This window comes from Meriones unguiculatus, chromosome 19 (assembly GCF_030254825.1).
Source record: "Meriones unguiculatus strain TT.TT164.6M chromosome 19, Bangor_MerUng_6.1, whole genome shotgun sequence".
NCBI classification, from domain to species: domain Eukaryota; kingdom Metazoa; phylum Chordata; class Mammalia; order Rodentia; family Muridae; genus Meriones; species Meriones unguiculatus.
Window position 1 is genome coordinate 52,406,040 of NC_083366.1, and position 17,036 is coordinate 52,423,075.

Here is a 17,036-nt window from a genome sequence, read left to right on the forward strand (position 1 = left end):
CAGGTCCCGCCTCTGAGAAAAAGGTATCGGACGGGTCTGATGCTCTTTGGGTGGATGACACCTAAATGAACATCGGTACAAATTCCCAATTTATTTCTAATATCAGAGATCAGACCTCTACTCTTGCCTGATGCGTCTAAAACAAAAAGGGGGAACTGTAGAGAGCTGCGGAATGCTGCGCCTTAAAGATGGAGCTGGTTTCCACCTTCCACCTTCCCGATGGTGAGTGCTCTCTGTCACAAACAACTCCACATTTGGCTAAGGCCGAGGATCTGGCTTGCTTCCATGTATGTGGACCTATCTGCATTGCCCACGTGGCATGCTGGGGTTGGCTACCCAGAAGCTATTTAAGCTGTGGGCTGGCTTTCCCCAGGGTCAGATGATTGTTCAAGGTTCCTGAATAAACTGCATTGAAAAAAAAAAAAGGCATTTGCCACCACCACCTGGCAGAAGTAGATAAATTTCTAACACTGTGCAGAAGTGAAAAAAAAAAAAAAAAAAATCAAAGGTGTCCAAAATAATACTGGCGGAGCAAGATGAAGGTTTCTTTTTTTTTTTTTTTTTTTTTTTTTTTTCAATGCAGTTTATTCAGGAACATTGAACAATCCTCGGACCCCGGGGAAAGCCAGCCCACAGCTTAAATAGCCTCTGGGTAGCCAACCCAGGCGTGCCACGGGGGCAATGCAGATAGGTCCACATACATGGAAGCAAGCCAGATCCTCGGCCTTAGCCAAATGTGGAGTTGTTCGTGACAGAGAGCACTCACCATCGGGAAGGTGGAAGGCGGAAACCAGCTCCATCTTTAAGGCATAGCATTCCGCAGCTCTCTACAGTTTCCCCTTTTTGTTTTAGACGCATCAGGCAAGAGTAGAGGTCTGATCTCTGATATTAGAAATAAATTGGGACTTTGTACCGATGTTCATTTAGGTGTCATCCACCCAAACAGCATCAGACCGTCCAATACCTTTTTCTCAGAGGCGGGACCTGGGGCATCAACCCGCATGCAATCAGACATGCTCTTCTCTGGGTCCAAAGCGGCTGACCCTGAGTGCAGTGCTTAGCCTCGCATCCTGAGCGTATCATTTTAGCTTTTTATGGTATCCAACCATGCTTGGGGAGAATGTCCTGCTTCAATGGCTGTAAAGGCCTGAATGATCATGGCTGCATTATGCTGTTGTGAGACTCTAATCTTGCATATATACCACAGGCAAACCAAGGAGACCAACACCAGAAGGCCTGCTAACGCTCCCATGCCCGCCCATTCCTTCAGATGATTCATGGCTGCAGCAATCCATGTTGATAATCCTGTGGCTAGTCCTGCGTCCACTCCGGTAGAATTTACCGTGACAATGGCCACTCTCAGCTGCTCCATCGTAGTATCGAATTCTGTAGCAATATAGTAACAGACTCTGTGCTGTCTGGAGTAAGAAAGACAAACAACAGGGCCCACAGTAGCTCCACACTCATCTGGTCATTTCATTTCTAATTAATCTAAGCCCCCACATCAATTTGAAAGAGGCAAATGAATGGCTTAAACAAAAGGTGCTGGAAAAAAAAAAAGATAAAAGAAAAATTTGTGGGGAATAAAAACCTTTGACCCTACCTCAATACGTCATTGAAAAACCTCAAGATGGATTATAGGTCAACATGCAAAAGCCCAAGTCATGAACATTTCCAAAAGAAACACAGGGTAATATATTTGTGTCCTGTAAAAATCGCATATGTCCTAGACAGAACTATTTTTTAAAGCAGTTTAAAGCTGGTAGTGTGGCCCAATGGTAGGGCACTTACCTAACACTCCTAAGTCCCAAATGTGATCCCCAGTACCATCAAGCCAAATAGAAATAGATTAAAATTTGGATTTTATACCATTTTAAATAATGTTTTTATGAACAAAGCTGGAAAGACAGCTCAGTGTGTAAAGAAGCCCCTACGGAAGCCTGGTGACCCTGGCACCCACATAACGGCTGCAGGAGAGAACTTCATAAAGCTTTCCTCTGTCCATACAAGACCATGATGCATGCCTCTCCTGCTCTCTCTCTCTCTCTCTCTCTATCTATCTATCTATCTATCTCTCTCTCTCTCTCTCTCTCTCTCTCACACAACCACAGAGTCTGATGGGAAATAACCTCTACATGTATCTGAGACGAGCCATGGTTTCAGAATAGACACATAACAACCCCATCTTTGTAATTAGAATACAAGTAACCCAACAGGAAAACAGGTGCAGGCCTGAAAAGACATCGCAGCAGGAGAGGTCTATGAATGGGCAGAAGCATGTGAAAAGGTGCTCAGCACTACTGAACATCAGAGAAAATAAAATGAGAACAGCAACTGGCTACGTTCACACTGAGTTGGGTAAGTCTAAAAGACTGGAATCAACAGGAACAGATGAGCCTGCCAAACATTTCTGGAAGAATGTAAAGCACACAACTATTCTGTACGACTGACAGAGGAGCACCCCACAAAATCAAACGCCTATGTATTCTGTAAAACACACTCTCACGTGTGTTTACTCCACACGTAGGAGAATTTTTGTGCGTGAGAAGATGGAAGGCACTGTGCAGGTTGTTGAAAGAAAACTGTCACTAATACCCCACTCAGCTCTGGGCCCTGTGTGTATTGATACCAACTAGATAGGCGAGATGTGCCCACGGGTGCCCTAGTTCCAGGCCTGTTATGGGGTAATGGACCATTTTCTGATTGGACTTGATGTCTGCTACACGGAAGGGAATTCACGGCTGGTACTATAAGCCTGGTCAAAAGCCCATCTCTAACCCAGAAGCCATCTCTGATTGATAACTGCTTGCAAAGGAAAAATGAGCTTTCTCTAGTGGTGTCTCACTGTATACAAACCACACCCAAGAACAGGCAAAACGATATTTTCGGAGGTTTTTGTGCTTCACAATACTTTTTTGGTGCATTTTCCCCTTTGCATTGCAGATCTTTCATGTATGTATTTTGTTTTTGTGCACTTTCTGTGTGTGTGTGAATGTGTGTGTGTGTGTGTGTGTGTGTGTGTGTGTGTGTGTGTGCATGAGTCTCAGCACCTGCATATGCGTTTTATGCTTTTTTTTTTTTTTGGCTCTTTCCCTTTTCTGTTTTTTTTACATATTCTGGCTTGTTTATTTTATCTCATCTCATTTATTATTGTTGTTATTTAGATGCCTGAGAGAGAAAAATTTGTGTGAATTTGGGTGGGTCAGGAAGTAGGGAAGGACCTGGGGAGAGTAAACCGCAATCAGAATACACTGTCTTAAACAAACAGACAAACAAACAAACAATTTTCAGTTAAAAGGAAAGCCCATGGCCGAGGAGGTCACAGGCCCTAGTGGGGAAGCTGCTACTGCGGCTTTGCTAAATGTACTCTGTGTGCCTGTCCAATTGCCTTCTAAATACCTGTGTGGGCACCATAGACTAATGCTGTCAACAGCTTTAGTCAGAGAAGCTTCTCCCTGCAGTGCTCAGTGGTGACTGCAGGATCTTGTAACTGGTCAGAACACAGAGAATAAATGGATGTTGGGTGTTCAGCCACCAAGGGGACATTTCTATTGTTTCCAAGGCTAGGGGAACTTTAAGAAAGAATGCACAGAAAGTGTAAGAGCCAGAGGAAAGCAGGCAGAGGTGGGAACTGACTTCCACACGCTTTACGGCTTTTGTACTGTTGAATTCATAGCTGCTACGCAAGCTCTGTGTAGTGAGCCTGCCAGCATCTTGTCACGGAATGGGGAGGGTCTCATGGGATTCCACCCCTCCCTGAGGATTTCTATGCAGATGATGGTTGAGGAGTGAGACTTTTATTCCCGTGACATAGCCACTGACAGGACACATGCTCCCGTAAACAATCTCCCACCCACACTCTTGTAAACAACCTTGATGGCACACATTGGGTCACACACACATTAGAACAGAAGGGGAGCTACTTGGGAAGAGGAAAGGAATTAGTGGGAGTTGGAAGGATAAGAGAAGGTAGTGGGAATGGATATGATCAAGCTGTTTCCTATACATGTATGAAAATGTCATAAAAAACCCTTTATTATGTATAATCAATATATGCTAACAAAAACCTTTAATGAGAAAAGACCTATTCTGAATGTTCATAGCAGCTGTGTAATAACCCCCAAATGGAGCCATCTAGAAGGTCTATTAACAGGCAGATGGATAGAGAAATTGTAATGCACAATATAATAAAATTCCATTCATAAAGGTAAAGACTTGTGTGACAATTCATGGAGTGAATGAAGCTAATCTCACTTCATCTTCATGAATATGTTTATGCGGGGTTCCAAAAGAAGTGAGTCGTACCTATGCAAGAGCATAAAGCAGCAATTCTTGGGGTGCAGGCTGATCAAAGAACTACAGGGAGGTCCTGGAAACACCTATATATTGTTAGGACTGAGTATCATTCCCATAAACATCACTTATATTTACACATTTGATAGCTACCCTTTTTACTGTATATAACTCTTTCTTTAATCTAAAAATGTTTTATAATTAACCTTAACCTATATAACTCTATAATAAAAGACATAACTGACCTACCTATTATTACGGTGTGTGTGTGTATGTGTCTGTGTGTGTGTATACACTCCAACAAGGGTAAATACTTAGGTTCATTTTCCATAATAACCATTACATTACCATAGGAAATTATTAGCTTGTGTCTTACTAATTGAGGACTTTCATTTGGTTACACTATTTCTTACTATCTATGTGTGAAATTACTTAATAGGGATGAAGAGGGAAACTGAGTTCTAGCTCTCCAGTGGTTTTATTTTTCCATCGCCGTATCCCTACTGCATGCTATAGAGCTGGTTGGCATAGAGCAGTGGTTCTCAACTTTCCTAATGCCAGTACCCTTTAATACACTTCCTCATGTTGTGGTGACCCCCAGCCACAAAATTATTTCATCGCTACTACTTCACAACTGCAATTCTGCTGCTGCTATGAATCATAATGTAAATATCTGATAAGGCGATTCCCAAAGGGGTTTCAACTCACAGGTTGAGAACTGCTGGTTTAGAACAGTTGTCAAAAATATTCAAATGAAAGAGATATATGTGAGAAGGGAAATATAGAGAAAGAAGCCAGAGAAGGAGACAAAAAGAGAAGATGAAAAGGAGATATAGAGAGGGCAAAAAGCGCCTGTCTTAAGAGACCCTTAGGCTGCGCTGTACTGTAGCCATCTGTCCTGGGGATGTTTGTCCCAGGAGACGAGAACAGCTCCGTCTGCACAGCTTGGAGGGAGTGCTGAAAAGCAAGCACCCGTGCTTCAGAAATAGCCTGTGTGATTACAAAATAGATGCTGTGTTGAAACTCATTCCAGGAAGCAATTCAGGGGAAGCAGACATTTAGATTGACTATGATTATCACATTGGAGAGATAGCTTGTAATAAATGTCTGTTTTTCTCCAAAAATATGGGACAAACAGGCATAAGAAATGTAACCTTGATAATTGAGAAGCCAAGCTGTTTGCCCACAAATGGAAACTTCATTACATTGCTGGCTTTTACCACAAGGGAAAAAAAATGATGTCTGAACAGTTCACTGTCCCTCCGTGCCCCCACCTGAAGGGAAGGAAGGATCGACTCAGATGGAGCAAGTGACAGGAATTAAATCTTTACACCAAAGGAGCTCTTGTGCAATGGACAGAGGACAGGATGAAGGACAGTATAACATCCTGTTTGCAACAGGCAGCCAGAGGGCCACCTCCATAACTATGACCTTGGATAAGGTCAACTGACTTTCAATGCCTCACCCTCTCCACATGCACATTAGTTATTTAAGGAATTGACATATTTTCTTACAAGTAGTTATGCAGATGTTTGTTTGGTTTTGTTGTTGTTGTTGTTAGATAAAATTTCACTTTCCCATCATGTTTCTGATAGATTTGTCATTTGTTAAAAACCTTCAATAAACAGAAATGACAGTCTCTGGTGATGAGAGGCACCTGGTGTGTTTTATGGAGAATGGAATTATTCTTCGGACCTCCCTGAATCACCCAATTTTCCTTGGTCATTCTGGATCCACAGGGGGCCTTTTACCTTTAGGAAAAATTCTAATTTAGGATCCCACCATGTTGGAGTGCTATGACATTTTTCATTAATGCCAACCAGTAGATTCCCTAAAACTTGCCCAATGGCTGGGTTGTGCCCTCACTGTAGGGTTTCAGAGGCTATCTATGAGCCTGCCGTTTCCAGCCATTTTCAAATGAGTAATGCCTTTCCTGATATTTATGTGCATGAACCGTGGAGGTAGATGATAGCAACAGAAATAGAAGCTGATAATTTTGAAGGTGTAGCACTTTGGACAGTGTCTCAACTCCTTCCAAGCACCGTCCAAGAGACCGGGAATTTGCAAATGAATAGTGAGTGATGGGCACATGATTCTTGTAACACCCCCATGGAAGCTTTACCTCCTCTTTCTTGGGGGGTGGCATGGACTCACATCCCTGTGTGTGTACTGATAATCTGGTAGTAATTTCCCCCATCACCACTGGAAAAACTGACCAGCAACTATGTAAATGGTGAACAAGAATGAGGAGAATATGAGTTTTTACTTAATCATGCTTTTTGGTAAATGAAGGTTTTTTTGTTTGGTTGGTTTTTGTTTGTTTTTAAGAAATAAGGTATGCAGGAGGAGATGTGAAAGAGGTCTTTGGTGGTGGAGAGGTGAGGACAATGACCACGGGGTTTCTCTGCTGCAATCCTACCCTAAGAAAGGGACTTTTGTGTGCTTTATAGACCAAATTTGGGTCTTTCCTTGTACAAATCTAAAAAGTCAAACCTCGGAGTTGAAGTTTCAGATCTCAAAATGTGAGGGACTGACTGCATGGTGGCTGTTTGCATGTACGGCCAGAGAATAGCTTCTGTACAGCTATTTTTGACTTTACGGTTTCTTTGGAATGGTTCAGGTGTAGAATCCTTAATTTGAAAAAAAAAAAACAAACAAACAAACTTAAAATGCAATCTGAATGTTTGTGATTGAGGTTCATCTCATAAGAATGTTTTCTCAACATGAAGCCATCATTCAAGATGGGCAAGGAAACAACTGAAAGAATGGAAGACAGAAAAACACAAAACAAAACACCATTCCCTGTGGAGTTGCTTGGCAACATAGGAAGGTAGTGATGATGTAACTGTGTTTTCATCGCAGATGGAAAAATCTTCTAAAAATTGGAGAGAAAAAGGGGCCAGAAAGATGGCCAGAATGAGGAGAGCATTATTTTCAGTTGATCTCTGACAGCAGTTGGGGCTTGGGGACCAAAGCTGCAATGTGGTTGTCTCAAAGGTCTGAGGAACCTGCAACCTGCCTGCAGCATGGTCAGTTTGATTTACTAGCTGTAGTCCTGACTTTTTTTTTTGAAATAGCACTAAAGACTACATAGAACATCGATTGGTGGAAAAAGTTCAATCTTGACTTAATTCCCTAAAGGCATAGTCAGAGCAAGGCATTAATGGGGATTAATGATGACACCATGGCTCGATATTAGCAAACGACCATGGTTAAAAATAAATGTACACACCTCAAGGGAAGCTGGGAAGTCCGGGCTGACAAAGGTGTGGAATTCAAAATATGTAACTTTTTAAATGTTCGTTTCTTCTTTTTCAACTTCCCAAATTTCCCAATAATGTTAGTTTTTTTTTTTTTTTAAATCATAATCGAATCAAATACAGGATCCTGAGGATCAATAGACTATAACTGTTGCGGCACCACGGGACAACTCTTAGTTAGGCAACCTAGTGTCTTCTGACATGCACAGCAAGCAGGCCCCAGAGGAGCACATTCCAGCGGCCCCTCCGCATTACATTTTTCTCCAGTGCATTTGGTAATCAGCCATCTGCACAAAAGACCCACCATGGATAAAGACTTTTTGTGAATAACAGCATGGCTATTTATTACTTTGTGGTATTTGTCAGCCAGTCCCACTATTCTTTGGTCCAATAGCTCTATACTCTGTGTAGACGCCAGAAAAGTGTGCAGTTAAACTGAAGAGATATTTTGTTGTTGTTGTTGTTGTTGTTGCTCCCATACAAACCTATGCTTGTTTTCATTGGAAAATTTTCTATGTTGCATTGGACTTTTCTATTTATTTGTCTGTCTCTTCTATGAGATGGTAAGCCCCGTGTGGGCAAAAACTATGTTTGGTATACCACCATACCCCAATGCCCAGATACTTGTTGAATGGATGAATTAAGATTGAGGTTTTACCAGTATCAGCATCATCACCACATTGCCATCACCACCACCGCCAATACCACTAACCATCCCCACCCTTACCACAATGACCCTCATTGCCACCATCAGTACCATCAGCACATCAACACTACTACAACTGTCATCCTCACATAATTACCCTCACTACCACCATCATCATCATTGTCACTACCATCATCAGCACCATTATGTCACTATCACTACTGCTTCATCATCACCACCAATGCCAGCATCATCACTACCATCCCCCACCTCAGGACATACTACCTAAGTCCATCACCATCATTATCATCACCACCATCCCTGCCACCCTCGCCACAATCTCTCTCACCACAGTCATCACTGTTACCACCACCACCGCCGCCGCCATCACCATCACCACCATCACTGCTGCTATAACCACCATCACCATTATCACTCCATTATCACAGCACATTTGGCATCTAATCCTCTTGGAAACCTCTTTCCCAGGGACACAGGGTCCCTGGCTCCTCAGATCTTCTGACTTACACCTTTTCTTCACTTATTCCTGCTTTTGAAACCCGCCTATTCTTTGGGACATGTACTTTTCTAGGCAACAGCCACATAATTTGATACAGCGATTGTGCTGCTGGCAATAATGTGCTGGCAGAGACGCGCTGAAGCAATACATGTTGAGAGAGAGGACAGTGCCCAGTTCCAGCGTAGCCACTTATTTCCCACATGACCTTGAATGGATGACATCACTTCCAAAGACTTCTGCTTTCTCATCCCAAAGACCCCTGGAGAGTCTTCTAGACCTGTGAGCTGATTTTGATGCAGACCCTCTAGAGGTAAAACAAATGTGCATGTAGGTGGGCCATTTAGGGCTTGAACAGTGACTAAGCAGTCAGGTATCTGCAGTAAGAGAGGCCACTGCAGCAGCAGCAGCAACAGCAGCAGCAGCAGCAGTAGTCACAGCAGTAGCTGCATCCTCTGGGGAAGGTGCCAGAGCCCATCAGTCATGAGTTAGGTGCAGGCTGGACAGGTAGGTAAATACCAGCAGTAATGACAGGCTATTGTCACAATGGTTTCCTCATTCCAGGACTGCTCTGTTCTCTTTAAAACATATCACAGCACAATGGCTTTTATTGTTAGAGTTTCGGAGCCCATGCCCTCTGGGTTTTAGAATCCACGCCCTCTGGGGTCTTAGAGCCCATGTCTCCTGGAGTGTCAGAGGCCATGCCCCAGGGGGCTCCAAGCCCATGCTTCCTGGGGTCTCAGAGTCCATATCCAGATGCTGCATTGCAACCTAGGGCTGTGACTGAATGTCAGATGAGTGAAATTATGTTTTCATATGGCACAACTCATCTTTACCTTTTCCTCATATACTTTCCAGCAGTTCTCTTGGAAGCCATTTAAAGGGAGGAAGTATTACATGGAACAAATTTCTTTGTCTAATTTCCTGGCTTTTCCACTTTTCCCTTCTTAAATAAATCTATAATATAATATCAGTAAAATGTAGCATTTGATATTTAGGGGATTCTAAAAAAAAAAAAAAAAAACTTCATCCATGTGAGATCCTCACATCTCAGGCCCAAACCCCAGACTTTGGCTAAGGCCAACACCTCCTGGCTTCCAGAGGGCCATCAATTCTCCCACATTTTTATCTAAGGGAAGCAATAGCAACCAAAAATAACAGGAGGAGATACTGGATGTATACAAGAAAAGAATTAGAAAGTGTTACTCTGAAGAATGAAAGAGAGAGAGAGAGAGAGATCTTCTTGCTAATAGTGGGAATTTGGGGTATTCGGCTGAAGAGGCAAAGCTTCATTTGAAAGAGGAAGAAGTATGTCCTGGAGTTAAGAGCTCTTCTTTGCTTCACATGGTTAAAAGCAGAACCAGAGCCAACGTTCCATCTCCTGACACAGCTGCAGCCTCTCTTGTGCAAAGCGTTCTCCATGGTTTCTTCAGCAAAGAATGGAAAGCAAGATTGAGTGAGGTATACTATGCAGTCAAGAAGGTGTTATGTCCATTCTATGGGTGGAAAAACTGAGCAACAGAGAGGATTGCTGCTGTTGTCCTTGTTAGGGTGGTTTGTACCCACAAGGGACATTTGGTAATACCTGGAGACAATCATGAATACCTGGTGTGTTATGGGAAGGTGTTTCTGAAATCCTTTCCTAGAGGTTCAGGGATGCTGTTGGACAAGCTGTGGCACACAGGAGCAGTACAGCAGCCATCCAAGGGTGGATGTACTAAACCACAAAGATTTTTTACCTGGAAGTTGGATACATAAAAGCCAAATGCACATTATTTGTCATCATCTGTGTTCTTTTAGCCTCACACATAGCCAGTTTCCTACAATCTCCTTGCCAACCTTAAGTGCCATGACTACAGGAAGCCATTTTGTCTTTGGGGCTCCAGTCACATGCTCCTGTGCCATCTCCAAGATGTTTGTTTTAATTTCTTCAGGTGCCCAGCCAGAGTCGGGCTGCTCCTCCCCACGGCTTCCGGTAGCAGCTGCTTTCAGGAGGACTGTGCCCGCAATGACTCTCTCTGTGTGGTCCTCCCGAAGAGTTTACAGGTCACATGCATCTCCTGGAATCCATGCATGGTCTGTGTCATCCTCCGAAAGGTTTGCAGGCCACAGGCCTCTCTGTTCTGGCACATCTGTCCAGGGTAAGGGCTGAGATGCATTTGAAAGGGACATGGAAAATGCTCCCAATTCACTATCTCTCTACCTAGAGCTTGGGGCCAGCTCTGGAGAACAACATGGCCATCTAACTGTGATATTTGATTTAGGCTAGACTCACTCAGCCTCAAACCTGTTCTTGCTATATTTTCCAAATTAATATTTTTTTTTACATTTTAAGGTAAATCTTTAACTGGGAAATTAGAAGGTCAGCCCGACCCCCACCTTTGCTCTTTACTTAACTTTATGCCGAAATTCCACTGTGTGTTTCCATCAATCATGTAGGGTCTGCCTACACGATCAGAAAATAGTTTTTGTTTGTTTGTTTGTTTGTTTTTTTCTGTGTATCACCTTCGCAGACAGTTTTGGAGGCTCAGGGTTTCAGCTTCAAAAATTACTGCAGCTGAACAGATTTTTCAAAAGATTCACAAAGCTATTCTGAGGATTAAAGGAGATAACGGAGGTGAAGGGGTTTTCTCCAACTATTGAGCTTTCTGTACTGTGAACAGTAGCATGGGGGAACTAAGAGGAAACGGAGTTATCCCTTCAAATTGCCCAGAGCAGTTCCTCTGTCCTTTGGCATCCAAGGTCACTCCCCCCAGAAAGTAAACCAAACCCCAACCACACTAGTCTCCATGCAGATTTCATCTCTGGTTCCAGGCTGCAGAACTACGGTGTGCATTTTCCAAACCAGAACTTTAGATAGAGGGTCTTTAGAACCAATGGTATTTTGAGGAGACTTAAATTGGTGTCATGCCTTTCGTTCAGTCTACTGTCCTCCACCTAGTCAGAGCAGCCAGAAACAGTGTGGGTTAGACCGTCTCCGTCTCCTTTTGCCTTCCTTCTGCACTGCTCTGCACTGGCTGGTGATTTCTGCATTTGGTGGGCATACACACAGTGGCTACATAAGGTCGGGTTTAACACTCATCATTTTAAAAGGCTCCAGAGGGAAGCAATTCCTATCTCACCATTCCTACACATTGCTCCTCTCTCCACTGTAACCTGTCATGGTTGCTTTTAAGAAGGACAAAGAAAATTAATAATCATGATAAATAAGAAAGGAAGTTTCCCCTTCAAGTAGAAAATATAATGAACAGATGCGGGTCCAATCTGTGTCATACAAGGGTGCTCTATGGAGATTCCCAAAGGCTTTAGGACGAATCCTCTTTTCATCATGAAATACAAATGACACCAGAAAACAAAACTGTTTTTGTTTTGTTTTGTTTTGTTTTTTTCTGAGACAGAGGGACAGGGTTTCTCTCGGTAGCCTTGGCTTTCCCGAACTTGCTCTGTAGACCAGGCTGGCCTTGTAGTCACAAAGACCTACCTGCCTCTGCCTCCCTGAGTGCTGAGATTAAAGGCAACGTCCAGCTCAAAACTGCTAATTGATTTTATGTATTTAAATATGTACCTTTATTATTTGGGGGTCATGGTCGAGCACCCTCTCTCCCAGGCTTCACCCATGTTAAGCAGATGCTCTTAGCTCTTAGCACTGGGCTGTGCTTCTAGCCCCAAGCTGTCTTTAGGTGTTGGCTTGTGCTTTCATTCTGTAAGCACATCTCAAATTTCCATGTAACTTAGTTCTTAATAAAATAAGAATCGCCATTTTTAGCACCTAGTCAGAATGTACACGTTACATCTTCCCTGATCTTGTAATTATGTGTCAACAAAATTGATTTTGTTTGGCTCAGATGTTGCACAAACCAAAAATCAAAGAAAAAATTCTTTCCAGGGAGAATGTTTTGAAAAGATGAAGGCCAATGGCAATATCGCAATGTTTTCCATTCAATCTTTGTATGAAATAAATGCGGCCTACTGTGACTGAGGAATGCTGTGCTCCTGGACCATGTATGATGTTCACTTATGCACCATGGTTGTCTGAGTGATAGGGGCATGCTGTCGTTCAGGATCAGGGAGAGTCCCTTAGTTAACTTCCTACCCTGGTCCTACCTTTTTGACCCACGGGCTTCTAGCTCCTCTTTAGATGCTCTACTGGGGGATCTCTGCATTCTTGAAGAAGTTTTAGGAGCCCCTACAAGGTGAAAGGCAGAACGCATCCAGTGGTGGAGTTAGGGGACCTAGGTTCTGGCAAAAGCTTTATCACTGACAAGCTGTTGCCACCCTGTTTTCCTGCATAAGAACTAAAGAAAGAGATGAATGCCCACTCACTTATCTTAGAAGATCTCAGGGGAGAATCAACCCCCACTTCCATGCAATGTGGTGCCATTGCATGGAAAAGTAGGATTTCACAAAGTATTTATTTATTTTACAGAAGACTTATTTTTCATTATGTGTATGTATGTGTTGGGGGTGTTGTCCATGGGCTGTACAACATATGTTGCACAAGTGCTCTTGGGAGTAGGGCGGGGGAAGGCATCAGATCTCATGGGGCTCAAGTTACAGCTGCTTATAGGCTTCTTGATGTGGGTGCTGGGAACTGAATTTGGGTCCTCTATACACACACATACTGAGCTATCTCTCCAGCCCCAGCTACCTATTTCCTTATTGTTTCCACGAGTGTAAACATGGGGAAAAGTCATGGCTTATCTAGCTTCTGTATTACTGATGTTTGACTGACTGATAATTTGATTTCAGTCATGAGCATTTTTGTCATGGTCATTTTTTAGTCTACAGACAAGAAAATCTTAGCTGCTCAGGGAAGGGCAAAATGGCTCAGTGAGTAAAGGCACCTGGCATCAAGCCTGACAACCTGAGTTCAATCCCCAGACCTACAAGATGGAAGGGAAAAACTGACCCCCACGGATTGTCCTCTGAGCTCATACACATGCACGAACTTACATATATACACATACACAAATAAAATAAATACACAAAATATGACAAAAGAATAACTATTCAGCTGTATAAAGATATATTTTATCTTGTGTGAAGCCAAAGCCACATACAGCTTTGAGTGAAAAATGTCATATTGTAGCATATAAAAAAGTGAGAAAATTCAAGAATAACTGGGCACCACAAACTCAAACATAACAGATGAAAGTCTATAAAGTTAAGTCACTATTTATTTCAATATCGTGAACCGACTTGCATTCTGACTCCAATGGCGACATGTTGGATTTAGCCATCAGCGCCGCCACTTACCATCGCAGACCCAACGCGGCTGACTTTGATGGGGTTCCCTCTGCCAGAAAGGTCCATCTGGGCTTTGTCCATCACATACAAGCAAGCATCCAGGATGCCATCTTCAAACTGTTTGGAAGAAGACGACGAGAAACTGTCTGAACTCCACTCAGTGCAAAAATAAAGGGCAGCCACAAGTACTGCTTAGAAAAGTTAGTGGCCGCTGGTAACCTTTAGCATGAACTATTGAAGAGGAGAAAAGGCTGCATTTTTTTTTTAAGCCAGAAATATGAATGGAACCACTAGAAAGCCAGTGTACCAAAGGACCACACACTGACTCAAGACTATTTAGGACACTGCACAAGTTCATTAAGATCCTTCCAACGGATGGATGCATTGCCCAGAGTACAGCCTTTTCCCAAAGTCACTTGGAAGTCCCAGGACCTCAAAAGCAACTCAAGACTGTACTTTCTCTCATTTTGTTATTAGCATTTCTTTTGTAGATGGCTGTTTTCTGAGGAGAAGAGTGTAAGAAAGGATGTGGATTTGGGTGGGAAGGAGGAGGGGAAGGGGAGGTCCTGGGAATATTTGGGGGAGAGGAAGCTATAATCAGAATATGTCATATAAAAATCTATTCTCAATTAAATATATATATATTTGAGATATATATATGACTGTCAGATGTATCACAGGGAGGTACTTCAGGTCCTCTTGGCCTGCATGTAAAGCAAGAGGAGACCTCATGTAAGGCAAGTCCTTGACGATCCCCTGTTCTCCAAGACAAGGTGATTTCTAGAGCCTGAAAGGGCAGGCATTTTAGAGAAGGCAGATTATAGTATCTCATGTGGGAGCCTGGAAGCTAGTTCAATTTTCTTGGAAAAACTCTCCTTACAGGTGCTTCTAGAATTTTTCTTAAAACAGAATAAAGGCCAAAAAAAAAAAAAAAAAAGACAGAATGAGGACATTTCCCCTCTACTGTGTACAGTAGAAGATTCGTCTCAATATGGAAACATTGGATGCTATCCATCCATGTATTATGACAGAAACTATAATGTTAATGGCTGATTACTATGTAATTGCTTATTAGATCTATCTAGACTATGGAATGTGCTGTATCCTAGAGAGCTGGATAATTTAGGCATAATTACTTTTGTGGATATATAAATAACTCATTATTTTGGGTCTTACTAAACAAAGTATCTCAGTTGTGTTAGCCACTAACCACAACATTAACGACACCATCAAAGAAATCATCGTTTCCCTGCATTACTGCAAACAACTCTTTTGTCCTGTTCTTCTGTCAGAATGACCAACCTTGAGAGCCTTGTTGAATAGTGGCACAGGGCCCATGCTTCCACAAAGTCATGTTTGCCAGGTATAACCTGCCTGTGCTGGGATGGCATCCTAATTCCTTGATTTCCTTTTGATGACTTTCCCCTTTATGAGCTACTTAGATAACAACACATGGGGATCATAAATGACCTTGCACCTGGTGTAGTTTGGAAATGGTTTGGGTCTTCAGAGGAGGGACAGTGAGTTGATAGAACCTTTAGGAGTCAGGCTAATACAAGGTGCTAAGGTCACAGGAACATTGGATGCCTTGAGAAGGGAATGCATTCTTGAGATGCAATCTCAGGGAATAAATTACTTCTCCCTAGCACTGTTGTTATACAACAAGGCTAGCCTATAGGCCTGGCCTTATCCATATGGTTGCACATATGGTTAGTTACCCCTTTCTCTCCCCATTAAGTTGCAATGACATTAAGGGGATCTTTGCAGAGGTTGACCATATGGAACTGTCCAAGCTAGGACTTCCAATTCTAAAACAGTGAGATAAAAACAAATCAACCCTTCCTTTTATCAAGAATCTAACCTCAGTCTCTTTGTTATCATAACAGAAAACAAAGACAGCACCAACAGTCTGATGACTAGAGGGCCAGACATAATTTAAAAAAACATGTCAAGTAACCACAGACTATATTTTGACAGGTCATCAGAGATGCAGCTGGGCTAGACTCAGTATTAAATGTAATTCTTAAGGGCCAGAGTAAAGCTAATCACTAAACTGTCGATGGGGATAAGAGTTCAGGATGATGGCACCAACAGTCTGACTGTGTGGGGGGCACAGGGAGATTGCTTATGGATATCAGGAGCCAAGACAGTATCATGGGACCTGGTGTGGCCAGATACCACAAAAATCTTTCCCTGGACACTCAAAGCAATAATATTCAGGTCCAAGCATTTCTGCCAGTATCCTCCGAGAGATAAACACTCCCTTTTTTGGTAGTCAATATGCCTAGATCACACAGGACCTGTATGTATCTCTGGAAATGGGGCAAATTTTTATTTAAGCCAATGTCAAAAATACTCAGTTGAAATAGTTTGAATTACTGAATATCTTAAGGAATTACTATTAGTTTTTTTAACCCCTAAATAGTAATTTGAGAGTGTAACTTATGGAAACACCTCTGGATATTTTCTGGGAAACCCTAAGTGATACACCCTTCAGCAAAATTAAAATAGTCTTTCCTTAATAACTTTTGTTAATAGACTCACACTTTTTATCTCTTTTTAATTTCTTTCATTATATTTTTTGATTATTGAGTGGCGTATGTGTGTCAGAAGAAAAAGAGAGTGTGTGAATGAGAGAGAGAGAAAGCAGCACACGTGGTGGGGTGCTCATGTGAGGTTCAGGGAAAATTTAGGGGTATCATTTCTCTCCTTTTACCATATGGGTCCTGTGCTGAACTAGGGCTGTTAAGCTTGGTGGTGAGCACTGAGCCACATCACTGTCCCCTAATACTTTTCTTGTAAAATTACTCCCTTAAATTTGGCACACCCCCTGCTATATTATTTGCACTAAAAATATCTTTATAAGCAAAAGACAACTTTCAGCCCATTTCAGATTGAAATAATGAGACGTCATGGTCTCTAAGATGCCAAAGTGTATCTCAGTGACTGCCATGTTAGCTGTAGGCTCCCCCATCTCAGGGACATTTGTAATAAGAGGAAGAGAGCTGGCTCCAGCTGATAAATTATGCAGCTGTCTCTCTAAGTCTCCACTTCCATGCACTCTGTCTTAGAG

At 42.4% G+C, this 17,036-nt stretch overlaps 1 protein-coding gene across 3 annotated transcripts in view; it reads right to left on the reverse strand.

Moving 5' to 3' along the window:
- F13a1 (coagulation factor XIII A chain) overlaps window positions 1-17,036 on the reverse strand; it is a 194,481-nt gene that overhangs the window by 91,217 nt on the left and 86,228 nt on the right. For all 3 annotated transcript variants that reach the window (XM_060372378.1, XM_060372377.1, XM_060372380.1), the window contains exon 6: window positions 13,973-14,080. In XM_060372378.1, the coding sequence (XP_060228361.1) occupies window positions 13,973-14,080 (108 nt within the window). The remainder of the gene's footprint in view (window positions 1-13,972; window positions 14,081-17,036) is intronic.